The 27,557-nt window shown below is 43.4% G+C and overlaps 1 protein-coding gene across 2 annotated transcripts in view; it reads right to left on the minus strand.

The window, feature by feature from the left end:
• Garem1 (GRB2 associated regulator of MAPK1 subtype 1) overlaps positions 1–27,557 on the minus strand; it is a 181,833-nt gene that overhangs the window by 22,904 nt on the left and 131,372 nt on the right. For both annotated transcript variants that reach the window (XM_006970211.4, XM_042264353.2), the window contains exons 3-4: positions 25,141–25,271; positions 3,484–4,656 (exon numbers count right to left, since the gene is read on the minus strand). In XM_006970211.4, coding sequence (XP_006970273.3) covers positions 3,484–4,656; positions 25,141–25,271 — 1,304 coding nt within the window. The remainder of the gene's footprint in view (positions 1–3,483; positions 4,657–25,140; positions 25,272–27,557) is intronic.

Consider the following 27,557-nt stretch of genomic DNA (forward strand, 5'->3'; position numbering starts at 1 on the left):
CCCGGATGGAACTCTAAGGGAGCACTTGAGTTTATACCCCATTAAAGCTCCTGTTTGAAAGTTACAAGCTGAAGCCACATCTAACGGTCATGACAGTCTCTGGTTCTCCCCCACACACTAAAAATGGAAAATTCATTTCATGGTCACAGACCCAATAAAAAATGGCTTCATTTAAAATATCCAGCCTTTCCTTACAAAGTAAATGATTTTCAGGTGTTTATAACAAATCCTTTATGTTTATCACGTTTTATAAACACTGGGCACGCTGAGAAGAGTTTCCTGTGTCATGAGAAATCATAGCATGGACTGGGGGCCTAGATCCTTCTCTGTGACATTTGCTTTTAGTTTCAAATTTAGGTCTGATGTTTTTCTTTTAGAACCGAGGTCAAGATAGGGTAGCAAGTACATTCCTTTTCTTTTTAAATTATTGCAAGTACCATTAAGATGTTTAAATCATTATAAAAATGCTGCTAAATCTTATGCAAATGATTTAATACAGATTGATGAAACAAAAATTGCACTTTAAAAATTGTGTACATGAATAAAACTATCTTGTTAGCTACTCTGTTTACAAACTCCTGTGACCTCAGGTCAGAGATGTTACAGTGAACTCTGAGGAAAGTCGATCTCGGTGCCCACCGGAGTCACAATGTAATCTTGCAAACCGACCTATATTCTTGTCAAAAGACCCTAGGAACCCACCCAACCTCAGGGATGTATCAAATGACCTCTAAGGCTCCTCCTCTCCATGAACACCTATGAAAAGCACTCGTTGATTACGGGTATGAAGAAATTCTGAGATAACCAAAGTTGATCACAAGCAGCGCAGGATTTGGGGTGATACACTAAAACATGAAACAAAACATTAACCTTCCCCTGCCCCCGAAAAGCTCTCAATCTTCCTTAGCAGGCAAGGCTCCAGTCATAGTCACAATGGGACTTCTCAATACTGACATTCCTGTTCATCTGTCACCAGCTACAAAACAGCAACAATAATAAAACCCAAGCGATGCTAGTTTCCAACCTCTGGATTTGGTTGCATAAGTGACCCTGGGTGTGAGTGCCTTGATGAGCACACAAACCAGTCAATCAACAGACATTTGAGCTGCCGCAAGCCGGGCAGGACCGAAGTTCAATAGGAAAAACTCAGGTAGTCGTGTTCCTGATACAGATCAATGTCGATCATGAAGTTACATCAAACCCATTGCTGAGCTCTGACATCACTAAAGGTGTCTAGTGCTTGCTAGGAAGGGTGCCGTGTACTTGTTATTTATTTATTTATTTATTTATTTATTTATTGAATATCCTTAGGGAACCTTTGACATGAAGATAACATTTGAGGACCTCAAGTCATCAAGAATTCTGCAAATATTCTAGGATCTCTTATTGAGTACAGGTATTTCTCTGCATTGTGCCCGCAGGTCTCTGGAAGGTTCTGTAGAAGCACAGCACAATCCAGTCCTGCAATATCTGGGAAGCCAAAGGGGGACCTCCCTTGGGAAACCTCTGTAGCAGCAAGGACCCTTTGTGGACAGCCATTCAGATGTCTGGGATGATCTGTTGTCAGTTTTCAGGCTGTACACATCCTGGCTCCAGCCTTTTGGACTGCCCTTCATGCACCCTACCCAACCCGTCCACGCAACTCCATAGAACTTGTGTACTTAGGCCATCTCAGGATCCACATCCTCACTCTTGCTTTCTCTGGGATGCTCCTCCTCCCAATCTCTCTTCTCTTCTTTATTTTATTTATCGAGATAGGGTTTCTATGTGTAACTTTGGCTATCATGGAACTTGCTCTGTAGACCAGGCTGGCCTCCAACGCACAGAGATCCGCCTGCCTTCTGAGTGCTGGAATTAAAGGTGTGTGCCACCACCACCTGGCTTCTCTGCTCTTCTAGTTCATGCATATTCTTTGATCTCATTTAAAATGCCATTATCTCCACTAAGGCGTCTATCATCCATCTCCCACTAGGAGTTTCTCTTTGTGCTCTGAATCGCCACACATGCTATCTGTCTCTTCAACTGTTCCTCATCTTTTAACTTGGACATCAGCATCTTCTTTCATTTGTTTCCTTCTAAAACTGAATAGTACCAGGTCCACAGTCCCGGTCTTCCTGATGTTTGTATTTCTAGCAGCTGTCCCAGTAAACTTCACAGGTTTGAAAGTGGATTTTCTACAGCTCTAGGGTCTCAGTGAGGTGTCTAAAGACCAGTTAATGGGGGAAGCATGTGGGAAGGGGTATCTTTTCATTTCTGTTTTTTAAAAAGTATTTATTTAAAAAAAGATTATTTTATTTGTGTGTGTGTGTGTGTGTGTGTGTGTGTGTGTGTGTGTGTGTGTGTATACACACGCATGCATGAGAGCATATGTAGGCCCCAAAGGGTATTGGAACTCCTGGAGCCAGAGTTACAGGCAGTTGTGAGCTGCTGGGAACTGAACTCGGGTGCTGTGCAGGAGCAGCGAGTGCTCTTAACCTGTGTCTCCTGTAAAAAGGGATTCTGCTAGATAGGAAAAAAAACAAACAGAAAACCAAAACCAAAACCACTGTAACGAGTGTCACAATCCATGGAGAGAGTGATCACGGGTGCTGCCTCTATGGCGTTCTCCTCCAGACAGAAAGAGATGCAAAGGTCAACTCAAGCAGCAAAAAGGTACAGAGTGGCCCTCAACCAAGGAAGGCGGTCAAGGACAAAAGAAAGGTCCTTCCTCCTGTGTGTGTTGACTTTTGATTTGGGGGATGCTGGGGATTAAGCCCTGGGCCACACGCATGCTAAGCATGGGCTCCAGCACTAAAGTTACAAACCCAGCCCCTGAACCATCCTTTTTACACTAAAACTTGACAGGCACCTCATCCAGCTCTGAATTAAACTCCAAGAAAACAACCTCTGGTTCTGCAGCATCTGTGTGCCTGAGACCACCCCACATTCTGATCTCAGTATAGCTCAGGGACACAAGAGTTACTGGAGACACAGGTCTCCTGTTTCTCCTGCCCCCATCTCAAGCACGGAGGATGCGCTGTCCCTTCAGACACAGCACCGGTTTCTACCCGGCAAGCGGTCCCGTGTCTCCAGGTTCCTCTTCCCTCCTCCTTCCACACCCACTTTGTCTGTGAATATGGCTGGTCTACCTATAAACCATATTCTGAGCCTCATTTGTTCCCGTCTCCATCACTGACAGCTGCTACAGGTATAAGTGTATGCAGCTTACACCTGTTATGACTGCCCCTTTCCTGGCCACCTAGCGTCCTCTGTCTCTTCCCTGTAATCTGTATTCCAGCCAATAGCATGTCAAGTTTAAAGATCCCCATTAGATGCTCTCAGAGATTCTCAGCCGACATAATATAACCCCATCACCTGCCCACTGAAGTACCTGGGCGTTTCACTCCAAATAAGTACGTTTATTCCTTCTGGTGATCTTTAATTGGGAACTTTTTAAAGACTGGGCAGAAAGACCGGCCCACCACTCACACAGAAGTGACTTACGGCTTCAGATTTGGGAGGCACTGGAGGTGGAGGTAGGACGATTTCTGAAGACTTCATCGTGGCTCCCAGGGTCGCAGGGGCAGGAAGAGAAGACGTTGCACATTTGGATCGCGTGGAGCCTCTCAGGGGGTCACATCTGCTCTTCTCACTGAGCGAGCGAGTGAGAGGCTGGTGAGTAGGTTTGCCTTCCTCCAGCCATAGCTCTTCATAGGGAACTTCCGGCTTCCCTGGGATGCCCGCTGACTCCTCATTAGCTTCCGGGAAAAGGTAGTCGCTTCCACTGTCACCAGAGTCTTGATAGGGGAGGATGTCGTGGGGAAAAGGGGCCCACTCTCCCCCGAGGTCCCGGCAGCCGTGGAGGTTCACCTCACTGTTGCCGTGAAGATTGTTGCCGTACACACAGACGGAGAGCCGGTGGAAAGACTGGGTGAGCTCGTCGCGGGCGTAGCTGAGGGAATTGGGCAAATGGTTGTGGCCGGAGCAACGGCCCTTTTTGGGACTCTTACAGTCTTCACTCCAGTCCGTTTTCACATCGCGAACAGCCCGTGAATACTCATCAATGTCAAACTGCTCTTGGCAGATACCAAGCCAGTGATGGACCAGGGTTTCCGGCCACACCTCTCCCTTCACCAGGTGTTCCGGGAGGCTGAACTTGGGGACCGTCAAGTGCAAAGGGAAATGCATGGGGAGGATCTTGTTGTTACGGAGAACGCAGCACACCACTACCGTCTTGGTCTGGATGTTCACAAACTTGTAGCGGTGTCCTTCTCTGATGAAGTGGAGGTCATAAGGGTTTCTGGGTGGAGGGCTGGGCACCGTCACATTCACAGGGAGTCTCGTCTTCTCCACGATGTTTCGGATGGTATGCTCCCCTTCCTGCATCTGAAGTTCCAGGGGGCTTCGGGTGCTAAACCTGCCCTTGCATTGGAATGGAAGGCTGATGCTTTCATTGGTCCGGTGATTCATGCAAATGAGGCAGGGCATTTTACCTTTCCCCAGCTTGCTGATGGAATTGAGCTTCCCAATCTTTTTGAAAATTGTGTTGAGTCGAGACTTCTCCTTGAAGGTCTTCGCATAAAGGATTTCTGCCTGCCCCATTAGGGTGAGTTCATCCCCAGTACACAGGGTGATGTTGTAAACTTCCGTGTCTTCATTGCATTCACCCGACGCAACCTACGACGTGATAAACCGAATTCCACATTAGTGAAGGCAAACACACCTGCCAATGCTATGCTTCACTTTAAATGTGGATGATTCAGTTGTATTTACGTGGCTGACAACAGCCACGTTTTTCTACTTGCTACATACATTATTTTGGAGAAGAACTTGAGTGAACGCTGCCAAAAGCTTTCTTGTTTTTTAAAATAACTTTTTATTTATTCTCTGACAGTTTCAGACATGTCTAAATGCATTTTGATCAGAATCACTTCCGTTTTCCTCTCTTAGTCCCCATCCCTCTCTCTAGAACAGTTCTCCTTCCCAATATGTTCTTTCCTACTTTGTCTTTTTAATTTTTTAAATAAGCCACAGAGTTAACTGGGCTTGCTTGCATGTGAACAGGTGTGGGGTTATTTGCTGGATCACGGATGGTTTGATTTATCAGTGGCCATACTCCTGAAGGGAGATAACTCCCCTTCTCCCAATTGTCATTAACTACCAATAGCTCCTCAGCTAAAAGAACACTCTTGATATAAGACAATATTAATTTAGACTTTAATTTAGTTTACTATTGTTTTTTATCTTGGTCTTTTAGAGATATGGCCTCACATAGCTGGAGTTGGCCTCAAACTCACCAGGTAGATGAGACCACCTCCTCCCTCTAGGTCCCGAGTGCCAGGATTAAAGGCATGTACTACTACTTCTGGTTTTACATCAGATCATTAAAACAGTTTTACCCCTATAGACAGGAAGAGGTCTACTTGATGGATAATTATTTTGGAATATTAACATTATCTTTTTGCTACTATAAATAACATTTCCATTAAACACTATAGAAAAGAATTTTCTTTCTGCTATTTAAAATTTTACTAAAGTTTTGCCTGTTAAAAATTTCCTAATTAATAAGTTTTTAAAATTTGAAACTGAGACAAAGGATTAAAAATACTTGTGTGTTGCTAGATATGGAACCCAGGCTTTGAGCAAGCTAGACAAGTGGTCTACCACCAAGTTATACACCAAATTCCTAGAATGCTTTATTTCTCCATTTAAAAATCATTATGTAAAGTATTCATGTTCATTGGAAGAAATATAAAAAATAAAAATAACACAAACCTATATTACTTTCCTACTTCATATCATCTGTCAAAAATCTTATATAAATAGAGAAAAAGAAATGCTATGTATCAGTTATCTCAGAGAGATGTAAAGCCATACATTTGAGTTTTCAACTTCAATCTCTCCATTTTCCCATGTGCATACTTCACTAATAATAACAATCATCTAATGTATTTATTACACAAAGATGGGCTTTATTATTTTTTGACCAGTTCCCTTTTGTTCAGAAAAAGGGTGGCAATTATAAAGAGTACTGCAGTGAAAATCTTCACAGTTCAATGATTTCCAAAGGAAGCGGCAACAGAATCAGAACTGTGAGACAGCTATGTGCATCTGAGGGGACAGAGGACCTTTGCTCCTCATCTGTGCTGTACGTATACATCACCACCCTGAAAGAAAAGTGTGCATCCTTAGTTTCTTTATTCGTGGTTTGTCTAAGAGCTTTGGCTATGGGAAACGTGGGGTATTAACTCATTTCTTTGAGTTTCTTCTTAGTGACTCTTTTTTTTAATGCAAGTAAATGGATTTCACACTATATAGTTTTTGACTTGTTCCTCAGTTTTAATTTTGTAGCTTCTCTAAATGATTTTTTCTTTTTTATAAAAATATAGACAGTATTTCCAGAATTATCTTTTGTGACTTATTCTGGGGTGCTATGCTTCTGGCTGAGGAGACAGAGACCAATGGTTTTAAACCAGGGTGATTTTACAGCCCTCCCAGGAGACGGGTGGCAATTTCTGGAGACATTTTTGTTGCCATGACGAGGGGAGCTGCTTTTTATATCTCTGGGCACAGTCCAGGGTACTGCTAAGTACCAACAATACACAGGGCAGCCTGTTGCCCGGCCCCCAGAAGAAACTACCCAGTTCAAAATTTCAATCACAATTTAGTTGGGAGTTGCTAGTACAATTACCAACAATGCTGTCCAGCATGTGGATGGTTTCATTTACTATTAAATCTACTTAACTGAATTTTCTTTGGTGGATTATGTAATGCACGGATCTAACTTTATCTTTAAAGTTAATGTAGTGTCTAGTATATTTCCTAAATAATATTCCGTTTATAGTTGATTTGAAGTGCCATCTTTAATATGTGTTAAAATTCACAAAACAAATACTTAAAGGTTTATGTTCATGTATCTATTTTGAGGACATTCATCATAGTCATCTGCCCCACCATAGTTATACTCTTTACCTTTTTCTATCTTTATAATCATTATTTATAGTTGATAACATATCTCTTGTTTTTCTGACTCAAAATCCCCACTAACGCTGTCGTCAATGCTTTCCTGGATCAAGAGAGCTGTCCTTCAGGAGTTGTGGTCCTGGAGTGGTGTGTGTGTGTGTGTGTGTGTGTGTGTGTGTGTGTGTGTGTGTGTGTGTGTGTGTTGCTGTTGTTTTGCTAAATGAACCGGGTGTCAAACTTCTCTGTAAATATTTATGTTTCTACCCATAGATTAGTCTCGCTACTAGCCTTGGTCAGGAAGTGTCTGTTTGCAATGGGCACCAGTTAATGTAGAGACTTCTAACTTGTCAAAGTGCTGAGACTAACTAACTGTTGAGTGCTCAGCCTTCAATGGGGCATCTATGTCACTTCATCTGACATTTTGGAACACTGCAGAAAAGTGTAGTGGAAAAACTGTAAGAACTGGAAGGTGGGGAGGCCATGACCTGGTTCTAACACCCATGAACTTACAACAGTGGCTACCTGCACAAGACCTGTTCAAGGATGGGCCCATCACCCTTCCATCAGGGATGAGCTTATCCCTCTCTGAGGAGCAGTTACAAGATTGCAGGGAGAAAGGGGGTTGTTGTCCTCAGAGGACACCTGTACTCAAGCAGGCAACCTTAATTAAATGCAGAGCAGAACGGGGACTTGTCACAAAGAAAGAGTTCAGCTCAAGGAAGACAAGAAAGAATAATGGAGAGATAGCATCAAAGTATACTACATATATGTATGAAATTATTAAAGAAGAATATGGACCATGACTACTCAGGGAGGTTCAATACAGCCATGGCCAACTGGAGGAGAATCTAATCGAGACCCAGTTAGTTGCTCTGGCCACTGCAGAAACCACTGTTTCTTTTCTAAGGGAAAAGCCAGGAGGCTGTTTCAGTTGTTACTCTGCACACTAATGACCCTAGAAGATATTATTTCTACTGTGAAAGCTATTCCAGATGCCCACACCCATGACTGCTCACAGAGGGTGCCTGTACAGACTGGCATGACTGTGCAAGAATGGTGTGGTTAGCAAACAGAAGGCTGTGTACATGTGTGACTGGATATATAAACAGCCCTCTGCTCAATCTCCTGGGGTCAGTTAAGGAGACCTCCCTCTTCTACACTGTCTCCCCACCCCCCAATGAGCCTGTGTTGCAGTCTAGATTACAACAATTTCTTCTGGAGGCTCCACTGCCTACTGTGGTCCTTTATCATGGGTGGACAAGACGAAGCTTGTGACAAAGCTTGTGATAGACTAAACGGACAACTCCTGGGGCCTGGAGCCAGACAACAGACAGGGAAGAGAGACTGCAAAGACCTGGAACAAAGCCGAGGGAAGAGCCAAGATGGCAAGAGGCTACGGAAGGTGGGCAGACGAGCTGTACAAAACACCTGGATCTAGCAGCTGGCAAAGCTCTAGGTAGTGGCTGGAAGTTGAGCAGCAGAACTGCCTGCTGTCAGGGCCCTAGGATTAGCCGCCATTCTAAACTAGGGAGTGGCTCACAGCAAGGGAGAAGCACACTGCCTACCTGGGACGTCCCCCCAGACAGAGCAACAGAACCCTCTGCTGACCGGTAGCGAGTCCAATAAAGTTCAATGAAATAACATAGAGGATGCATTCAGCAAAGGTGAAACACAAAGATTTATGTAGAATATTTTCTTTTGCTTAGAAAATAGTGCTTATATTTTCTGCTTATTCATTTATTTCCTGTTTTTTTTTTTTTTTTTTTTTTTTTTTTTTTTTTTTTTTTTTTAAGAAAAGAGGAAACAAAGAAAAAACAGAAAACAATAAAGTGAGTTACTTTTCAAGAAGGTAACGGGAGAAACAGTGTAGAGGGAAGCAGGGGAGAGCAAGACCCTGTGACAGCCTTGCTGAGCCTGGACTTTCAGACGCCACATACTCAAAGCAGCTAGCAAATACTGTGTTTCCTTTAGGAGAGTCTGTTCTTCACGACAGAGATGTGGAGTAGAAACCGAGTGAGTTGAGTTCAAGTGCGTCGTAGAACAAAATCAGTTAGTGTGTGGATGTTTGGGAGTTACAGAGTTTTGGAGTGGTGAGATGCCTCAGTGGGTTAAGACACTTGCTATGAAGCCCGGTAACCTGAGTTTGAGTCCTGAGACCCACATGGTGGAAGGAGAGAAATGACTCCTGCATGTTTTCTTCTGATCTCCACACAGGCACTGTTGTTGAGTGTGTCAACACACACATACAAACAATGCAATAAAAGCCTAAAGAAGATAGCTGCAGTTTTACTACAGAAAAAGAGGCAGAAATAACTTCATAAAAAGCAGGAAGAGTGAAAAAGAACTCCTTGCAAGCTGGTTTAGCATTAGAGCTATCAGAAGACATATACCTATACACACTCTGACAAAAGAACACAGACACTCATAGAGACAGACACGCAGACACATAGGCACACACAGACACACAAACACACACAGGTACACACAGTCTCTCTCTCTGTCATTCTCTCTTCTTATAGCCCAAACCCAGTACCCAACAGGACCTGGGGCTCTTTGAAGAAATAACGACTCTAGGGTGAGCTGGGGGTGCAGGATGAGTGTGGGACATCCTGTTGTGCCAGGAAACACTGTGCTTATAAGATGAGGGTATGTCCAGAGATCAGGAGACGGCCTGACTTAGCTCCCACTGACAAAATCTGGGGCAAATTGAGAATCACAATAAGCATAATAAATTATATGACACAATAAATCTACCGAAGGAAACAGGACAAAGTTTATACTGACAGCCAAAACCACAAACAGATGGGGGAAGCCAGCAAATGTGGAGGAATCATGGGAATGGAGGAAATCTTGATTTTGCCCTTACCACCTCACAGTCATTTATAGGCAACAAACTAGAAAGGCTTGAATAAAGAGCAACTCATCCAAGGAGCTACTGCCGGCTAAGAGCTGCTGGAGGAGGAGGAGGAGGAGGAGGAGGAGGAGGAGGAGGAGGAGGAGGAGGAGGAGGAGGAGGAGGAGGAGGAGGAGGAATTTTCTCCAGTGGTATAGCCACAGGTAAGTTACCCACAAGCCAGCAATTAACCCCACATCCATGCTCAGGCGAGCAATCATAATTAAGCACAGTGGATCATCAGCAAAAAGACAAATATAAAAGTAAGAGGGCACTTGTCAGGAACTTAGGAAGGGGTCCCAGAGGGTATGGGGAGGAGGTAAGGCAGGGTAATGGCAGAGAATGTAGTAAGAATGCATTATAGCACTCAGTAGGCAGAGCCAGGTGAATCTCTGTGAGTTCGAGGCCAGCCTGGACTATCAAGTGAGTTCCAGGAAAGGTGTAAAGCTACACAGAGAAACCCTGTCTCGAAAAACCAAAAAAAAAAAAAAGAAAAGAAAAAAAAAGAATGCATTATATACAGGTACGAAGTTGTCAAAGAACAAATAAAAATATTAAAAACCAGGCCTACGTATGGCCTTAAACATCTTCCTCTGGAACAGTGGCGCTCAACCTATGGATTGCAACCATCTATCTCCAAAATATTTACATTACAGTTCATAAGGGTAGCAAATTATAGTTATGAAGTAGCAATGGAAATAATTTTAGGGTTGGGGTCACCCCAGAATGAGAAACTGTATTAAAGGGCCGCAGCATTGGGAAGCTTGAGAACCTCTGCTCTAGGATGATTATAACTGCAAAGAGGACAAAGTGGAAAAGACAGTGAAGAAACTGGACCAGCCTTGACCGAAAGATCAGAATTAACAACACCCAAGAGCTGTAGATCAAATCTGTACCCCGAGGTGCTCATGAGTTAATATTCCCAGCTATTCCTGAATCTAACCATGAACGAGCAGACACACCCAACCCGAGAAACATTCAGCCTCTTTCCCCCACTCTGTATTGTGCAGGGATCTAAGCCGGGTACCAAGCAGGCAAGTGCTCTGCCACTGAACTGTACCTCAGTCATTCACCTGAAAGACAAAGAAAGGCTGAGAGACTGTTTGCAAGTGAAATAAAGAGAAATAAAAAAAAAACAATACAATTTAGTTACTAATGGTTGGCCGGCACACATTTTGTTCCTATTCTCTGTGTCTCACTGCATAGAAACTAACAGAATTAAGTTATTTTTAGAAGACTTTTGTTTATGTGTGTCTATATGTAGATGTATGCACACGTGCATGCGTGTGTCTGCAGAGGTCAGAAGAGGGTGTTGCAGGAGTTCCAGGTGCCTGTCAGTTCCCCCACGGCTGGGACCCTGGTAACCTGGGTGCCGGGGAAGAGCAGCAGGGACTCCCCACAGCGGAGTCTTCTCTCAGCTCAGTCTTCAGTGTCCCTCCAACCCGTTCTCCTGGAGTTTGAGATTAAACCTTACGTAAGTGATGAAAACAAGGATCTTCACTTTTCAGTTTTCGCCTGCTCTTTCTAATGACGCAGTGCTGAGGTGTCAGAAGACTGCACTCAGCATTTCAGAATACAACCATGAGAAACACTCTGGCCTGAGACAGTCGTCACCACAGGAGCGATTCACCTTCCAATGTTGGTTTTCTAAGTTTCTACAAAGCAATGAATTTTTAAATCAATTGCTATTTCACTATCCAGTACTATGGATTTTTTTTTTTTAATTTCAGTGAACTGCTTGATGATTCCAGCAGTAGATTCCCAAATTCTCAAATGACTACATGCTTGAAATAATTTATACACGATGATGGTGCACCTCTGGCAATACTGCATGATTCTCCCCGATCGTGTTTGCTTTATGGTTTATAGATTTTAGTCACAGAGGAGAATGGCCTACAGTTTTATTAGTCTGTCTCTATCAGGTCTGGGTATCAGGCTTAATGTTCATCGAGACTGAACTTTTCCTTTGCCAATAAAAAGTGTCTGCCTGAAGTGATCTATGATGTTCACACTGGTTCTAAGTAGCAAATGCCAGTGTGCATCTAGAAAAACTAGGCAGAGACATCTCTGTAAATAACTTATCATTACAAGTCATCTCTGTGTAATTTTAATTGCTAGAATAAGCAATTTGTCAATCAACATTAGTACTATAAAAAACAAACAACTGTGGTGTTTCCATGGTGAAGCGGATTTTTCCAGGAGTCATTGTAAATACCTGATGCCAACACAATCTTATTTTAATGGTGCTTCACACAGGGGTTTAAAGTCCATTTTGGGTGACTCACGGAAGTATTATTATGTTTTAAAGACTAGTCTCTGTTTTCTTTCAGTCAGTATTCACCTACCTGCCCTAAATGGATTCTTTGCTTCTACAATGGAGTAAGGGTAAGATTATTTAGTTGAAATAATTTGACTGTCCAAGAAGCTGCATATGACAGTTCCTATGAGCCCAACACTAAGAGTCTGCTAACTACTGATGTGACTGTGCCACACTCATGATCATGTGCAGGTGCATGTGTGTACATCCATGGGTGCACATGCTTGTGTGGGAGCAGTGTGGAGACCAGAATCCCAGGTGTTGTTCCCTAGGAGTCACCCTCCCCTTTTGTGGTACCCAAGGCTCACCAAGTAGACGAGGCTGGCTGGTCAGCAGCCCCAGGGATCTTTGTGCATCTGTCTCCTCGGAGCTTGGAGTACAGCACGTGCCGTCATGCCTGGCTTTTTACACGAGTATTGGGGATCAATTCAGTTCCTCATGCTTACACAGCACACACATGACTCAACGAGCCCCTTTCTAGCCCCAACTTTCTTCAGGATCTGTAGCTTCAGGGCTTCAGTCATCTTATTTTTTTGACTTTGGTCTCAGGAATCCTCCACTATTCAGTTGAACTTTTAATATATATCTATGGCTTTTGATTTTAGCTAGCACCTAGTTAAACTTGCAACCATGCATGCAGATCAAAGGCCAGCAAATTACTGTCCGTGGTGGAAATCCAGCTGACCATCTGACTTTATGAGGGCATTGTCATACCAATCTGTTTTCATCTTGTCCATGGTTGCTTTGTCCTGACAAAGGCAGTATTTGAGTATTTGCAAGCAGCTCCATGATCCACAAACTCTACAATATGTATCGTGTTCTTTTCCACAAAATCTTGCCAATCATGGAGGAGACCCTGGCCTTTGGAATTTGGTTGGTACAATAACACTACTAGTTAACACAACCATGAAACCACAAGCTGAGTCTGAGCCCTGCCTGAAACAGGAAGTGATGTTAGACAAAGTGTTTAACTTCTTAGTGCTTCTCTCTTCACCTGTATTTATTCTGCTGGCTAAATGAATGCACATGGACAACCACCCATAGTTCCTGGCATGCGGAGGTACTCAGAAAACAAAGGCAGCATAGCCGTTCCTTTTCTCAAGAACACTCAACTTATTCTGTATCATACTCACCTTTCATAGCCCTGTGTTTTCACACGGGTAAGTTTTCATCCACTACTGTTTTCAAGCCCAAACCACTACCTCTAAGCATTACGTGTACTGAAGAGAGCTCAAGTTGTTATCCAATGTGTTACCTTGGAATAAAACTTAATGTCGGAATAGAGCCTGATGTATCATTACAGACATATCCCAAAGGGAATGAGTCAGGATTTCCTGATTTAGAACAGACTGGTGTGTGAAGCTTTCAGAGTAATCGCTACACTTCCTTCTGAGTCTTGTGAAAAACCCGGGGGTTCTGAAGACATGGTGCTCATGATTTGAGTCTCTCTCTACGTCTGTTTCTCTTTCACTCGGTAACAAACCATCATCAGTTAGTAGTCGAGGAATCAGTAATGCTTCTCAAACCTGAAGAAATATAAAACCTTTCTCTTTCTATCTGCCTTCCCTCAGTGCAGTGCTGAGGACTGAACCCAGTACTTTGCGCATGCTAGGCAAGCACTCTACCATGGAACCAACCCCCACCCCCACCCCCCATCTGTAAAGCATATGTTCCTTCCTATGCGATTAATTTGTGGCTTCTACTTTTTCCTAAGTTACCTTTATAAACACACACTTTCTAGAATGAAAAAATTACAAGTTGAGAAGTGTCCTCCATGAAACGCACTGAAAGAGGATTTCAGCCAGCATCCGAGACATGGAGTAGACAGGATGTGCACAGATTCAACAGAGCAAAGCTTTCCTTAGGAAATGTCACTATCTGGGCACACTCAACACTTTTGCCTCCACCGTGTCTGTGTGCTTGGTAATTCAGCCCTCTTTCCACATATAAAATGCATAATGCCTGTGAGCACAGGTTACAGTTCTGTGCCTCCAACTCTGGTGCCATCAAGAATGCTGGCAATTAGTCCAGCATAAGTTATGACACTGACCGACCTGTGGTCAGTGCCCGGGACAGAGGAGGACTCCCACAGAGAAATGCTCTTCCTCTGGCCACGGAACCTGGCATCTTCTTAGGTTTCCATGCATGTGATTTATTTGCCTAATTTCTTTCCTTGATTTTTTTTTTTTAACTGCAAAAGAAACAACGTGCTGTGTCTAAGTGCTTTGGTATGTGAGCCTGGTTAACATTTCCAGTTTCAATGTTTCCTGAGAGGAAGTAATTCAAAGTGTGTTATCTAAACAACTCTAATAGGTCTAATCCAGGAAACGATCAGGCTTTTACTGCTCATAATGCCACTCAGAATTAATACCTCCACGTCACTCTAAACCACTGATGTAAAGTGTGCACACGGGCACAGACACACAGACATATCCTCCCCACCTCCCTCTCCACCCCCCTCTCTCGGCAGTAGGCAGTGTGTCTCTAATAACCAAGTAATGAAACAGAAGGGCTAACAGCAGCGACAGAAGGTCAACTTAACCTGCAGTTTCTTAATGAAGGTCTGAGTTAGAGTGACAATGGAGAGGGAGTCCTTTGAAGTTAGGCTTATTTCTCTGCTGCAATAAAGTAATCATTGTGGTAAAAATTAAAAACATTCTGATTCTCAATAACAATAATTGATCTCACAAACATGTATAGATTAAAGACACAATGTTTGATATCCCAGACTACAAATACAGCTGTCTTCTGGGAAAATGGCAACAACTAGTGCTTTAAGAGTTAAGGTAAGGATTGATTGTTTGATTGATTGATTGTGTGTGTGTGTGTGTGTGTGTGTGTGTGTGTGTGTGTGTGTACAAGAACTAGAGAGGGATGGCAAGCACAATGGCCCTGATTAGTGGTGACGGCATGGCAGACAGATTCACCAACTGGCAGGTTCTCAGAGAAGCTCACAAAGCCTCAGCAAACAAACAAACAAACAAACAAACAAACAAACGAACAAACAAACAAAAGCATCGGATGGTCTTCAAACACTAAAAGAATCAAGCCCATAATTGTACCCAGCTTGTATCCTCCACGAGTCTTGACAACATGACATCTGACTCATTCTAAGGAAACCATGTGATTTTTAAAATGAGCAAACAAAACTTGGCTGTGTTTAAAATGTACTTGTTATCACAGAATCTTTCCTTTCCACCTGACAAAGCCTACATTGAATGTGTAGTCATCCATGCTTTCTAACCTCTGTGGTGCGGGGTCGAGAACGAGGCTGTGTGCTGAGGAGGCTCTCAGTGACCACCAGAAAGGCCATGTCAGCCTGGGAGGTTTGGTAGAAAAGCCAGTGTGGTCTTCTCTGCCAATCAAAACTATCCAATGTGGTTCCCAGTTCCCAGCCCAGCTGATCAGAGACAGGAAGTAAACCTGGAAAAGGGAGTATTTAAGGCAGGCGTTCAACAGACACAGAGTCGCCACATCTCTCAGATGGGACCGTAAAATACTGAGTTATCAGGATGGAGGGTCTCCCTAAAGCAAAAGTCAAACATTTCAAGAGAATGTCAACAGATTTTAGAGCAGGAGATAAAGGTACATTTAAATTTTCTTAATTTTAAATGACAGAAAAGGCTGCTTTAAGAGACTGAAAGGAAATCACACTCATTTTGGAAAGCACTTTGTTAAAATTCACAGCTACCCTGAATGTTGGTTGTCTAGATTATCCAGCCTTCAAGATTCTGGAGATAAATGCTGGAGCAAATCAGCCCTAACCTATTTTGAACAATCCCAGAAAGAATGCCCTCACTAACATTAGATACTTCAAACACAGGGGCATTAGGTCTCTGAATTACCAAGCCAGTAACCTGTAGTGTTATTTAAATTAGGAACAGTGAGTAGCACTGAACTATACTTCCAAAACAAAACCAAGTGACAATCAGGCTGTCCCTTAAACTCACTAGTTAGCTGAGGGTGACCTGAACTCATCCTGCCTCAGCTGGGTATGCCTGATGTCTCTGCCAAGGTTGGCTGGGATTACAGGTGTGTACTACCACATCCAGCCTAAAAGAAGGTGGATCAACTGCACAAGCTCCTGGAGCAATGGAAAGTATGCTCAGATTACAACCAAGCCCCACTTCAAACACAGAGATAGAATGAGGCAGAGCATAAGGGTGGCTGGGTTGGACTAGGAGACCTGGAATCCATTCTAGACATGGCTGACTGTTTGAGTCACTGAAGTCAACTAATGTTGTTGGTTGTTTTTTCGACTCTTGCTCTTTTGACTCTTTGGTTATTCAGGGCCCTTTGCTCTCTTGGGGGGCCCGTCACCCAGCTCCAAATAAATCACACACAGAGGCTTATTCTTAATTATAAATGCCTGGCCTTAGCCTGGCTTGTTTCTTAACAGCTTTTCTTAACTGATCCCATCTAACTCCTGGCTCTGGGCATTTTACCTTTTCTTACTTCTGTATATCTTATTTTTCACTCTTACTGTGTGGCTGGCCCCTGATGTCCTTCTCCTTCTTGTCTTTTGCTCTTTTTTTTTTTGATCTTTCTTCCCAGATTTCTCCTATTTATTCTCTTTGCCTGCCAGCCCCATCTATCCTTAGTGGGTGCCTCTCCCTGAGGCTCCTGATGTTCCCTTAATGCCAATATGCAGGGCTATCTGTGGAATGGTCTGTGTTTGTGTTTATGTGTACATTTATGGGTATGGGTGCATGCTTGGTGTGTATTGTTCATGTCTGTATCCATGTATCTCTGTACTAAGATGGTGTTCACATATGTGTGTAGGTGTATAGGCTTGGTAGGTACCTAGCAGTTACCTGCTGCCTACTAGGGGTGGTACTTCAGGAGTAAAGCACAGACAACCACCCCTATAATCCTTTCTCCTGCCTCACTATTGACCATCCAGCTCTTTATTAGACCATCAGGTGTTTTAGACAGGCAAAGTAACAAATGCAACATAAACAAAAGTAACATACCTTAAAATAATATTCTACATCAAACTAAGGCATTTGCTTCTTAGTTTTTATATTTGCTAAAGGGAAGACTAGGTGATGTCTAAAGACCACTCCCTCCCTCAGATCTAAAATCTGCGGCTACAAAAACTCAAACTCCTCATGCTGTTGGGTTGTTTACAGTATTTGAATATTTGATTCTTGAGCACATTTATCAGTATCAAGAAATTATCAATTAGTTCCTATGGTTCCTACATGACTAGTTACCTATTTAGAAAAAGGCACCCCTGGACAGCTTATCATTAAGAGAATTAAGAGAAAAGGAAAGGAAAGAATGTCATCTCTGACAACACAGACAATTCTGGACACTACACTAAGTCAAATAAGCTAGGCACACAAAGACAAATATTGCATGTTCTCACTTTTATGTGGAAAACAAAATCAAACAAGTAGCAGGGGAGAGAATGGGACATTCCCAGAGGGTGGGGGTTAGGGATGCTGCACTGTTCATCATTCCAGCTGGACAGGAGGAAGGACTAAGATGGAGGTAATGGATGCTAGCCAGCTTGATTTGATCGTTATATGCCTATCACTTCACACTCTACAACCATGTCTAGCAGCACCTGCCCCTTACAAGTAGATGTAATTATTATTTCTACCTTTCTAAAAAAAACAGAAATCCCAAGATCCTTGCCCCACACTATAGCAGCTGTCACTTGGTAATGACCCCTGTCCTGGCAAGTTTGTCAACCCGACACAGGTTAAGGAGGGACTCTCAACTGAGAAAACGTCTTCATAAGATATGCCTGTTGGCAAGTCTGTAGTACATTTTCTTGACTGATGATTGATGCGGGAGGGCCCAGCTTACTGTGGACAGTACCACTCCTCAGCTGGTAGTCCTAGATGGTATAAAAAAACAAGCCAGTAAGCAGCCCTCCTCCATGGCCTCTGCAAGAGCTCCTGCCTCTAGATTTCTGCCTTGTGTTCTTGTCTTGAATCCCTCGTACAGCTACAAGCTGCACGAGGAAATACACACTTTCCTTTCCTTCATCAAAAAAAAAAAAAAAAAAAGAACTATCTTAGAGCAACCATCCTAGCCCCCCAGCTCTTACAGTCTTTCTGCCCCCTCTTCCAAGATGTTCTCTGAGCCTTAGGTGTAGGGACTGTGTTGTAGATGTACCAGTTGGTGCTGGACATTCCTTGATCACTTATTCTCTGCTTTCTGACCAATTGTAGATCTCTCTAGTAGCCTCTGTCTGCTCAAAAACAAACAAACAAACAAACAAACAAAAAAGGCTTCTTTGATGAGGGATGAGAGCTATATTTATCTGTGGATATAAGGATAAGTGTAAAGAATACAGTTAAAAACCATACTGACTTTTGAAAATAGTAGTGTAGGTTTCTCCTTGAAGGTCTAGGACCTCTCTTGTCATGAGTAGTTGGCTATGTCTAAAGAACCAAGCAATAAATTCTTTCTAACCCATTGAGTGGACCTTAAGTTCATTTGGACAACTGTTAGTCATCCCCAAGAATATACATGTAACTATTACAGCATTGTGGATATCTTGCCATTTTGGTCATTGTTATGGTTCACAGGCTTTACAGCTTGTAGGAGTATTGATTACTTCTCTGTTTGGCAGCTGGCATAGCTCAAGTTGTTTTTGATCATGGTGTTTTACCACAGCAACAGAAACCATAACTAAGATACCTTCTATGTAGCACTTCCTAAACTCAACAATCAGAAGATCTTCTATGAGGTCTGGGCAAACAGAGAGGTTGACTGTCCACATCTGACCAAAACTTCACATGTCAGAGTGGATCACTTTATTTGAGGTAATGCCAACTTGTCATTTTGCTTCTGGGGAAGTGTCTGTTGAGACAACTGGCAGCCAGACCTCACAGGCTGGAACTAAAAGCAGCATGAGAGCAACCAGGTTAGAGAAGTACCGCCCTCTTAGACTTGGAAGTCATTTTAAAGCTTTTTGGGGCAGCAGTGAGGACAAGATAGCTCAGATCCAATATCAAGTCGAAGCTGCCTTTCTCCCCCCACCCCTCTCCAGATGCAGCAATAAGGACAGAATGTGAATTAAAACCTAATTGGTTAGTCATTATTTTGATGGCAAGAATGCATGTGTGGGAAAATTTCTCATCAGCACTGGGCTGATTTTGAAAAGCTGAAGACATTTCAAATAATTCACTAGCTATTAGTGTAATGTCTCCTAAAGATATTGGAATAAAGGGGTAATTTTGAATCAGTGACAAAAACTAGCTTCTCTATATGGAGTGCTTAATGAAGACAATGGCTGTGAAGTATTAAATAAAGTGGAAGTGAAATAATGTGTGGGGGGAATTCTTTTAAAATGAGAGACAATTTAGTATGACTGAATGTTCTGCAACAGGGACTGGCAGGGTTTTCCTCAGGGGCTTTGGGAGCCACAGGGTCTCTGCTGCACTGCTGCTGAGGTGAAGGAAGCCACAGGCAACATGTACACAGACAGGGCTGTGCTCCATACAGTATAGAAGCATATACAGCAGCGTGGGCCTGTCCAGAGCCCATGGCTCACTAACTCCCAAACTAGAAACTTCAAAATGACTGGCCCACATGGCTTCATTTAATTCTTACAACCCATATCTAAGGCGGGCAGTCTCACTCCACTGTGCGGGTGAAGATATTGGGAGCTCCAGGGGTCGTGCAATGTGTCTGTGGTCACACTTACTGTCTGTGGGTGAGGCTGAGCTCAGCTCTGAACCCAGTACCTGAGTACTCCACAGCCTCAGATCATGGTGGCTTTATTTAGAGAGAGACAAATGGGGTGAACACAGTCGTATGGCTGTTTTTTTTTTTTTTTAAGATTTTATTTTTTTAGGGGTGTGTGTTTGCACGCTTGAAGGCAGGAGCCCACAGAGGCCAGAAGAGGGTGCTCGATCCCTGGATTTAGGGTTCTAGGTGCTTTGGAGCTGCCTGATGTGGGTGGTGAGAACTGAACGTGGGTCCTCTGCAAAAGCAGTGTGCACTCGTAATTGCTGAGCCAGCACTCCAGCACCAGGTATGGCTAGTTTACTGTCAAGAGACGGAGGAGAGGCTAGACAGACGGCTCAGCCATTTAGAGCCCTTGGTGCTTTCCAGAGGTCCTGGATTTGGTTCTCAGAACCCACCACCACCAGCAGCTTATGACCTCTTGTAACTCCAGCTCCAGAGGGTCTGACTCCCACTTCTGGCCTCCCTGGGCACATGTGCACACACATACATACTTTATCATGGGCACCAAAAGCTGACAGATATAGGAAAAAATGTGATGAAGGCTGGTGGAGGAATGCTGTTCTAGAAACATGGAATGCTTTAGTTCTTTTGTTTTGGAGACCTGGTCTCCTGTAGCCCAGGCTGACCTTGAACTTTCTATGTAACTAAACATGATCTTGAATTTCCGATTCTCCTGTCTCCACTTGTCTCGAGCTGGGATGACAGGCACACACAACCATGTCAGGTTCTGTATGGTTCAGTGGCTCGTTTGTCCTGGAAACCATTTACCTCACGGAGGGCTCATTTCTTTCTCCTCAGTTTGCTTTCCGGGGGCTGCGGTGCTCCAGGCTCAGGCCCTAGCCCTCTGCCCTCTGCTCTCTAGGTTATGGTGTCTCGGTCTGGGTCCTAATTGTGGAACGGACAACTCTTCACTGCTGTGAACAGTGAATGCTCAGGAGCGTCCCGGGCTCTACACGCTGGGTGCCAAGGACTTCCTCCATCTCCTAATCACGACAAAGTTACATACAGACACCACCAATGCGCCCCAGGAACCAAATCATCTGCTGCTGCCACCGGTCAATGCAACTAGACCCAGGGTTTCAAATACCCTCCAAAGGTGAGGGGCTATACATGTACACCCCAACTTCAACCTTCCTCCAAACTCGAAATCCATGTTGCCAGCTACACACCACATTTCTCCTTGGAGTTAGGATATACATTTGTTTATTTATTGTCTTCCTCTCCTACTAGGCTGTCTCTCTGAAGACGGGCGCCTGCATACTCACTGAGAACAGTCCTGGACAGACAGTAGGAGTTCAAAATACATTTGCTAGTTAACCAGTTAAATACTGCATAGGAACTCATTTTGTGCAGTTCACCAATGATGGGGCAACCAGGGCAACATTGTTAAATGTATCAAGGTATCTTTTAAAGACAAGTTTTCTTTATTAATGTTGGGCTAGAAGAAATGCTTGGTGAGTGTGGTAGCCCACCTATACTTCAGTCCCAGGTAGCTAAGGCAGGAGGATTGCTGTGAGCTCAAGGCCAGCCTGGGCTGCATCCGAAGACTCCGTATCAAGTATAAAATGAAACAAAGACACTTCATTTCTGAGTAAGTGTAGATAGTCACGATACAATCCATTGTACTTAATTAAAATTTTACTATAGTCTTAGACAAAAGACAGAACTAAGGTTGCTGTTCTTATGATTGTTGCAGTGTTGAGGAGTAAACTTAGGGCCTAACACATGCTAGGCAAGACTCTACTACTGAGATATATTTCCAATCCTAAGTTGCTATTATGTTAAGATATTTGGTATTACTTCAAATTATTACAATATATTTCAAATTTCAACTCAATAAAAATGAATATTTATGCATGTTACTCATGAATTCATAACTACAAAAAATTTTAATAGTGTATCTTATATGGCCTAGTTTATGCCATTCTTTTTTTATTTTCATGTATGTGTATGCAAGCACACACATGAATGCATATGTACATATGGAGGTCTGAGTTGATGTTAAGAATCATCCATGACCATTCTTCTACCTGTTCATTGAGCCAGGAACTCTCAATCAAAAGCAGAGCTCACTGCTATGACTAGTCTTGATGACCAGCTTGCTGGGGATCCACTGTCCCTGCTTTCTGAGGCTGGAATCACAGGTGGGCTACCATGCCCACCTGGCATTTATGAAGGCTCCAGGGATAGGAACTCTGGCAAGGGCTTTAGCCATTGAGTCATCTTCCTGGTACCTATTTCATTTGTGAATGGGAAGATAAAGGATGAAATTTCTCTATTTAAATTTATTGAAAAACAATCCTCCCCCCAAAATCTGCTTCTTGGAAAACAGCTTCCATCTGAGCCTAGGTAGTGCTATTTTTCATTTTGTTCTTTCTCTAGGGGATGCAATAACCAAACATGGCATTCTTTACTTCCTCAGTCTGCACACAACACCATTATCATGTCTACTGTTAGTTAAGACCGTGATTCCCAGCACTGAACTTCCTTTTGGGTAGCAGTCCACATTCCTACAACTGTCCTCAGTTCATTCACTTACTTGGGTGCAGTCACTAAGCTCACAATGTTCTGTATGTTTCATTATACAAATTTTCCAAGAGCTTTCTACCAATGGTTCTTCAAATAGAAGGGAACATTTCAATGACTGACGCAAACTTGATGTGATGGCTCTTAAAAGTCATAAGTATCAAATAACCCTATAAAATATCAAATATTGATGCTTGTGCAGCTTGGAACTCAAGCAAAGCCCACTTAGCTCTGGAGGTTCTAAGCTCACGTTTCCTATACTAATCTATGCCCTCAAACTTGTAAGTGGCACCTCTATGACACACACATTTTTTTTTTTTTTGGTGTTGTGTATGTTTATGTTTGCTTATGTGAGTGTGTGTGTGTGTGTGTGTGTGTGTGTGTGTGTGTGTGTGTGTGTGTAAGATAACCAATGCTGGTTATCTTCCTCTATCACTCTCTACCTTATTTTTTGAGCCAGGATCTCTCACTGAACATAGAAGTCGTCCATTGACTTGGCTGACAGACAACCCCCAACCCCAACCCCCCCCCCCTTCTCCAGCACAGATTATTGGCATGCACGGCCATGTCTAGCTTTTATATGAATACTGGGATCAAACTCAGGTCCTCAGGTCACAGCAAGCATATTACCGAGTTAGCTGCCTCCCCAGCCTGTATTTAATGATTTAACAAAATTTTTTTAAAATGCTTCTAGAGGGACATCTTTAAAAATACTGTACATGAGGCAGGGTATAGTGGTGTATGCCTTTAATCCCAGGCAGGTGGATCTCTGTGAGTTCAAGGCCAGTTTGAACTACATAGTGAGTTCTAGACTAATTAGGACTACACAATGAGACCATGTCTCATAATATTTTACATGAGCATTATGTGACCAAAAATAGAATGTTAATCTTAAAAGCCATAAAAGATTTTATACCTGACTTGTCACCACTTAGGAGATAAATTACTTTTAGAAAAGAATTTAAAAGTGTTAGCCTGACTTTTATTTTTTCATTTAGCTAATTTTAAATAAAGGTTTTAAGGGGAAGGTTTAGACTTATTAAAACATGCAGGAAGTCAAGGTCAGCTTCCTGGGGCAGTTCAGTGTCAACATTCAACTGGTGTGCTTAGAGCCCCAGCTTAATCTCCAACTCCACAAAACTTCAAAAACAAAATCAACCAATGCAAAACCCTAGCTTCAATAGTTTATGAATTAGTGAATCTTAATAAGTTTAAAAACAAAGAATATGCTCTTATGAACGTGGAGATGAAGGTTTGCTCTATTGATGGCTCATACACAGGGACACCGCAGGAACTGAAAAACAAAACAAAAACCAAAACCAAAAACCAGACTTTTCGTATATAAGTCAACCATATTCAGTAGAAGATTTCCCACAGCATAAAATCTCACGAAGTCGAATAGTAAACCACAGAAAGCAGTGACTGTCTTTAGAAGTGGGGAAGAATGGCATGCCCCTGCCATCGTCACGGGCAGAACCTCTATTTGGTTGGGAGCTCCCCGGTCCTCTGTTTCCTGAAGAGTGTGGGTGGCGTGACTCACTCACAGAGACACAGTCGCTGTCTTGGGCCAACACCTCATGCAGCCTGCTGTTCTAAGAAACAGGTATGCTGACTCCTAACTTTTGACCTGCTCACAGAATCTGACTTAGTTGACTTCCTGTGTAAAATAAGTAAACAGGAAATCCTTTCAACGCGGACACTTGAAGGTGTTTGGGCCTGACTGTGGGGGTTGATGACAAAATGGAGCAGGTGTGTAAACAGTACAGTTAGATCCCACGTGTGAGGGCTCTGCTGTGCTAGCACGTCTGGCCAGAGGAGCTAGCTCATATATGGAAGCACACCATCCTTCTGAGACCGATAGGTGAAGGAAGCATGGCCAACCGTAGGCTGTCTTGGGCAGGATTCTGAACATCAGATTTCTCTGTTCACTGAAATAGTCCACAGAGAACGGAGGGGATGTGTGCTGGTCTTGGTGCAGGTACTGGGAGTGTGCTTGTGAGCTCTCCTGTTCCCCCTTGGTTTCCTTTAAAAAAATGAAGTGTTGATATTTGGTTCATCACAGGTCTTTTGCTTCCAAGAGTGGAAAACCCAGCTTATCAGAGGCTCTGGTCAAACAGCTGTGGGAGGATGAGGTTCAAGTTAAAAACATCTTTTATTTTCTTAGGAATTGTGATGCTTAATATTGACTATGAATATGACAGGATAAGAACCAGCTAGGAGACAAGACTCTGGGCTTGTCCATGAGGGAGTTTCTACATCGGATTAACTTCAGTTAATCCATAGGCTGGGATCCCAGACCGAATAAAAAGAAGAAAGTGAGCTGAGCATGGGAAGTCATCGCTCTGTCTGCACCCTGACTGTGATGGAATGAGGCCTGCTGCCTTGAACTCCTTCCTGCTGCCCTGATTTCCTCACTCTGATGGGACTGTCCCCTCAAACTGTGAGCCAAAATAAGTCCCTCTTTCTTTAAATTGCTTTTTGTTGGTATCTGTCTCAGCCATGAGGAAAATAAACAAGCATTTTACTTCTGAAATTAATAGTTTTAAGTTCTAATAAAAGACTGTGGTAATAAATACAGTGTGTGGACAGGCGTTCGGTCATCTCTACCCTCTGTAGTGTTTCAGGTGCTAACATTCACCCACTGAGAGGATGGAATGTTCCTAGGAGGCACAGATGTGCACACATAGTGTACTACACACTTGAATGTTACAGCGTCTCAGTGAGGGGTAAATATCTGGTTCTTCAGAGCTACCTTCACGTTGAATGTAATTTCCTCCATGACGTACACACGTTCAGGAAATGCTTTGGCCACTTCCTCCACGCTGTTGAAATATTGCACCGGCTCCTTTATATCCCGGTCTTGTTCCAGCAGCTTGAATTGTCCTAAAACACACAATAAGCAGAAGAGATGTAAGATGTTTATGCTGGACAGCTGTCACCGTGGCGACAACATCCTCTACTTTTAGGCCAGCTCTTCTCTGCTGTAGATTGTTATTCAGTATCACACTAAAAAGGATGATCACGTCCGAAGGTTTGGTTAAACTAGAATCTATGTAAATATTGAAAATCAGTGTGAAAATGAAAACAAACTGTATTTTATTTTTTTTTTCTGTTCAGATTCAGGGTTTACTATCAGGGCTCTAAAATTACCGTGAATGGATGCTTGCTGCCATTAGATCTCCAAGGGAAAACATAGCCTGCTATAAACATCAGTAGCTCATTTTGTTTGTAGCAGTAAACTTTGTCATTTAGTTTTAAAATTATTTTCTAAAACTAGGGCCCTGGACCATGTAGAACTAACCTTTTGAAATTAATCTTTAGAACAGAATAAAATCAGGGCTGGTGTGTAGCTCCGAGGCAGCATCTGACAGCAAAAGGAGGAGCCGCCCCAGACAAGGCACCGCCACCCACCTTCAGCAGGGGCACCAGTGTGAGCTGGACTTAGCTCCCTTTCCTGAGTCAAGTCTTCCAGCTGGAGTTGGGGAGAAGGAATGAGCTGAGAGCGAGGTTGAAAGAGGAGGTGTTGGAGGTAAAAAGAGAGAAGACTGTCAAGTGCCCACCGAGGACTTAGGATGCAGTGGGACTGCCCGGCAACATCCAATCACCCCTGGAGGCTCCTGGCTGAGAATTAAAAGAGAAGTCAGAGGGCACAACGCAAGGTCGGGGACACAGGCACAGAATGGGAAGAGATTCGGATTCAGATTCTGCCACTGCCGTGAAGCTGCCCGTGAGTATGAGAAGTGAGGAGGAGGAAGGACTCGGGATAGATGCAAGGGGTGAAGCCGACGCTGCTCATGGGCCTCGAGGTTGGGGAAGACGCCAAAGCTCGAGGTGGGAAGGCAGACAGGCAGTGAAGATGCCGTGGGATCGATGGCTCTGACGCGGGCGAAGTTTTGACTCTGGAGGGAATTAGTTCAAAAGCTTACAAAGGAGAGTGGCCTACTTAAAGCGCATCCCTGGGATACTCTAGGCAAGCACAAAAATTACCTTTCAGGAGCCAGCCTAGCCAAGGAACAGATTAGATACACACTTGAAAGCATCTTTCCAGCTGAGATGGACAATCTCTCTGTGTTACGGGATGAGTGAGGGGACCAAAGCAGTTGTCTGTGGGAGTTAGACTGTATATTCACTTGTCTCCAGGGAACATCTGACACAGACTTAAGGCATCTGCCAACATTCCCAACTACCTACAATGGTGATTTATATTTTGTAATTTATTATATGCATAAGGAATTACAGATTTGGATGCTGAAGGTGATTCAAGCTATCTATCAGGAAAGTTTCATGAAAATCTGTAAATGTCACCTGTTCAAGTCTATCGTTAGAGTTTAATTTGCGATTAGTGTTTTATGAAGCTTTTCCTAAAATGAGGTGAGACTTGTATGCATCCTGAACTCCCGGTAAGTGGCTAGCAGCTGCTCAAACCGAGTTATGTATATTTTTGTAGTAGCCACACTAACAAAAAGCAAAAGGGAAAAAAGGAAATCAGTTTTAACAGATTTGGTTTAGTCAATAGACCTAGACTGAATAAAAACGTCACAGAGTTATTTCCTGCTCTTTGTGTGTGTGTGTGTGTGCGCGCGCGCGCGTGTGTGTGTGTGTGTGTGTGTGCGTGTGTGTGTGTGTGTGTGTGTGTGTGTGTGTATGTGTGTGCGGTGTGTGTGTGTGTGTGTGTGTGTGTGTGTGTGTGTGTGTGTGTGTGTGTAGATCCTCAGGTGTCTTCTGGTACTACCCACCTTGTCTGGCATAGGATCTCTCACTGTGCCACGGGCCTCACCAGGAGGCCAGCAAGCCCTTGTCTCTGCTTCCCAGCACTGGGAAGTTACAAGCATGCCCCATTTTATCCGGTCTTGTTCTGTGGGTCTGGGACTGAGCTCAGGTCCTCCAAGCACCCCACCAACTGAGCTGTCCCCTTAGTGTCTGCACTAAATCTCTTCAATCCTATGTGTGTTCTAGATTTTGACAAAGGAGACTTTTCTGCTCATGAAATAAGAAGGTTTACAATCAATATTTCCCTCCCTCCTTCCTCCCTTCCTTCCTCCCTCCCTCCCCCCCCCCCCCCGTCTTCTCCCTGCTTGCCATGGAACCTAACATTGTGTTTTGTACAATGGTTGTGTGTATGTGTTTCTGGAAGTTAATTGCCTGCGTGCCGGGCAATCCTCGGTCGTC

Source organism: Peromyscus maniculatus, chromosome 19, assembly GCF_049852395.1.
Source record: "Peromyscus maniculatus bairdii isolate BWxNUB_F1_BW_parent chromosome 19, HU_Pman_BW_mat_3.1, whole genome shotgun sequence".
In the NCBI taxonomy this organism is placed as follows: Eukaryota; Metazoa; Chordata; class Mammalia; order Rodentia; family Cricetidae; genus Peromyscus; species Peromyscus maniculatus.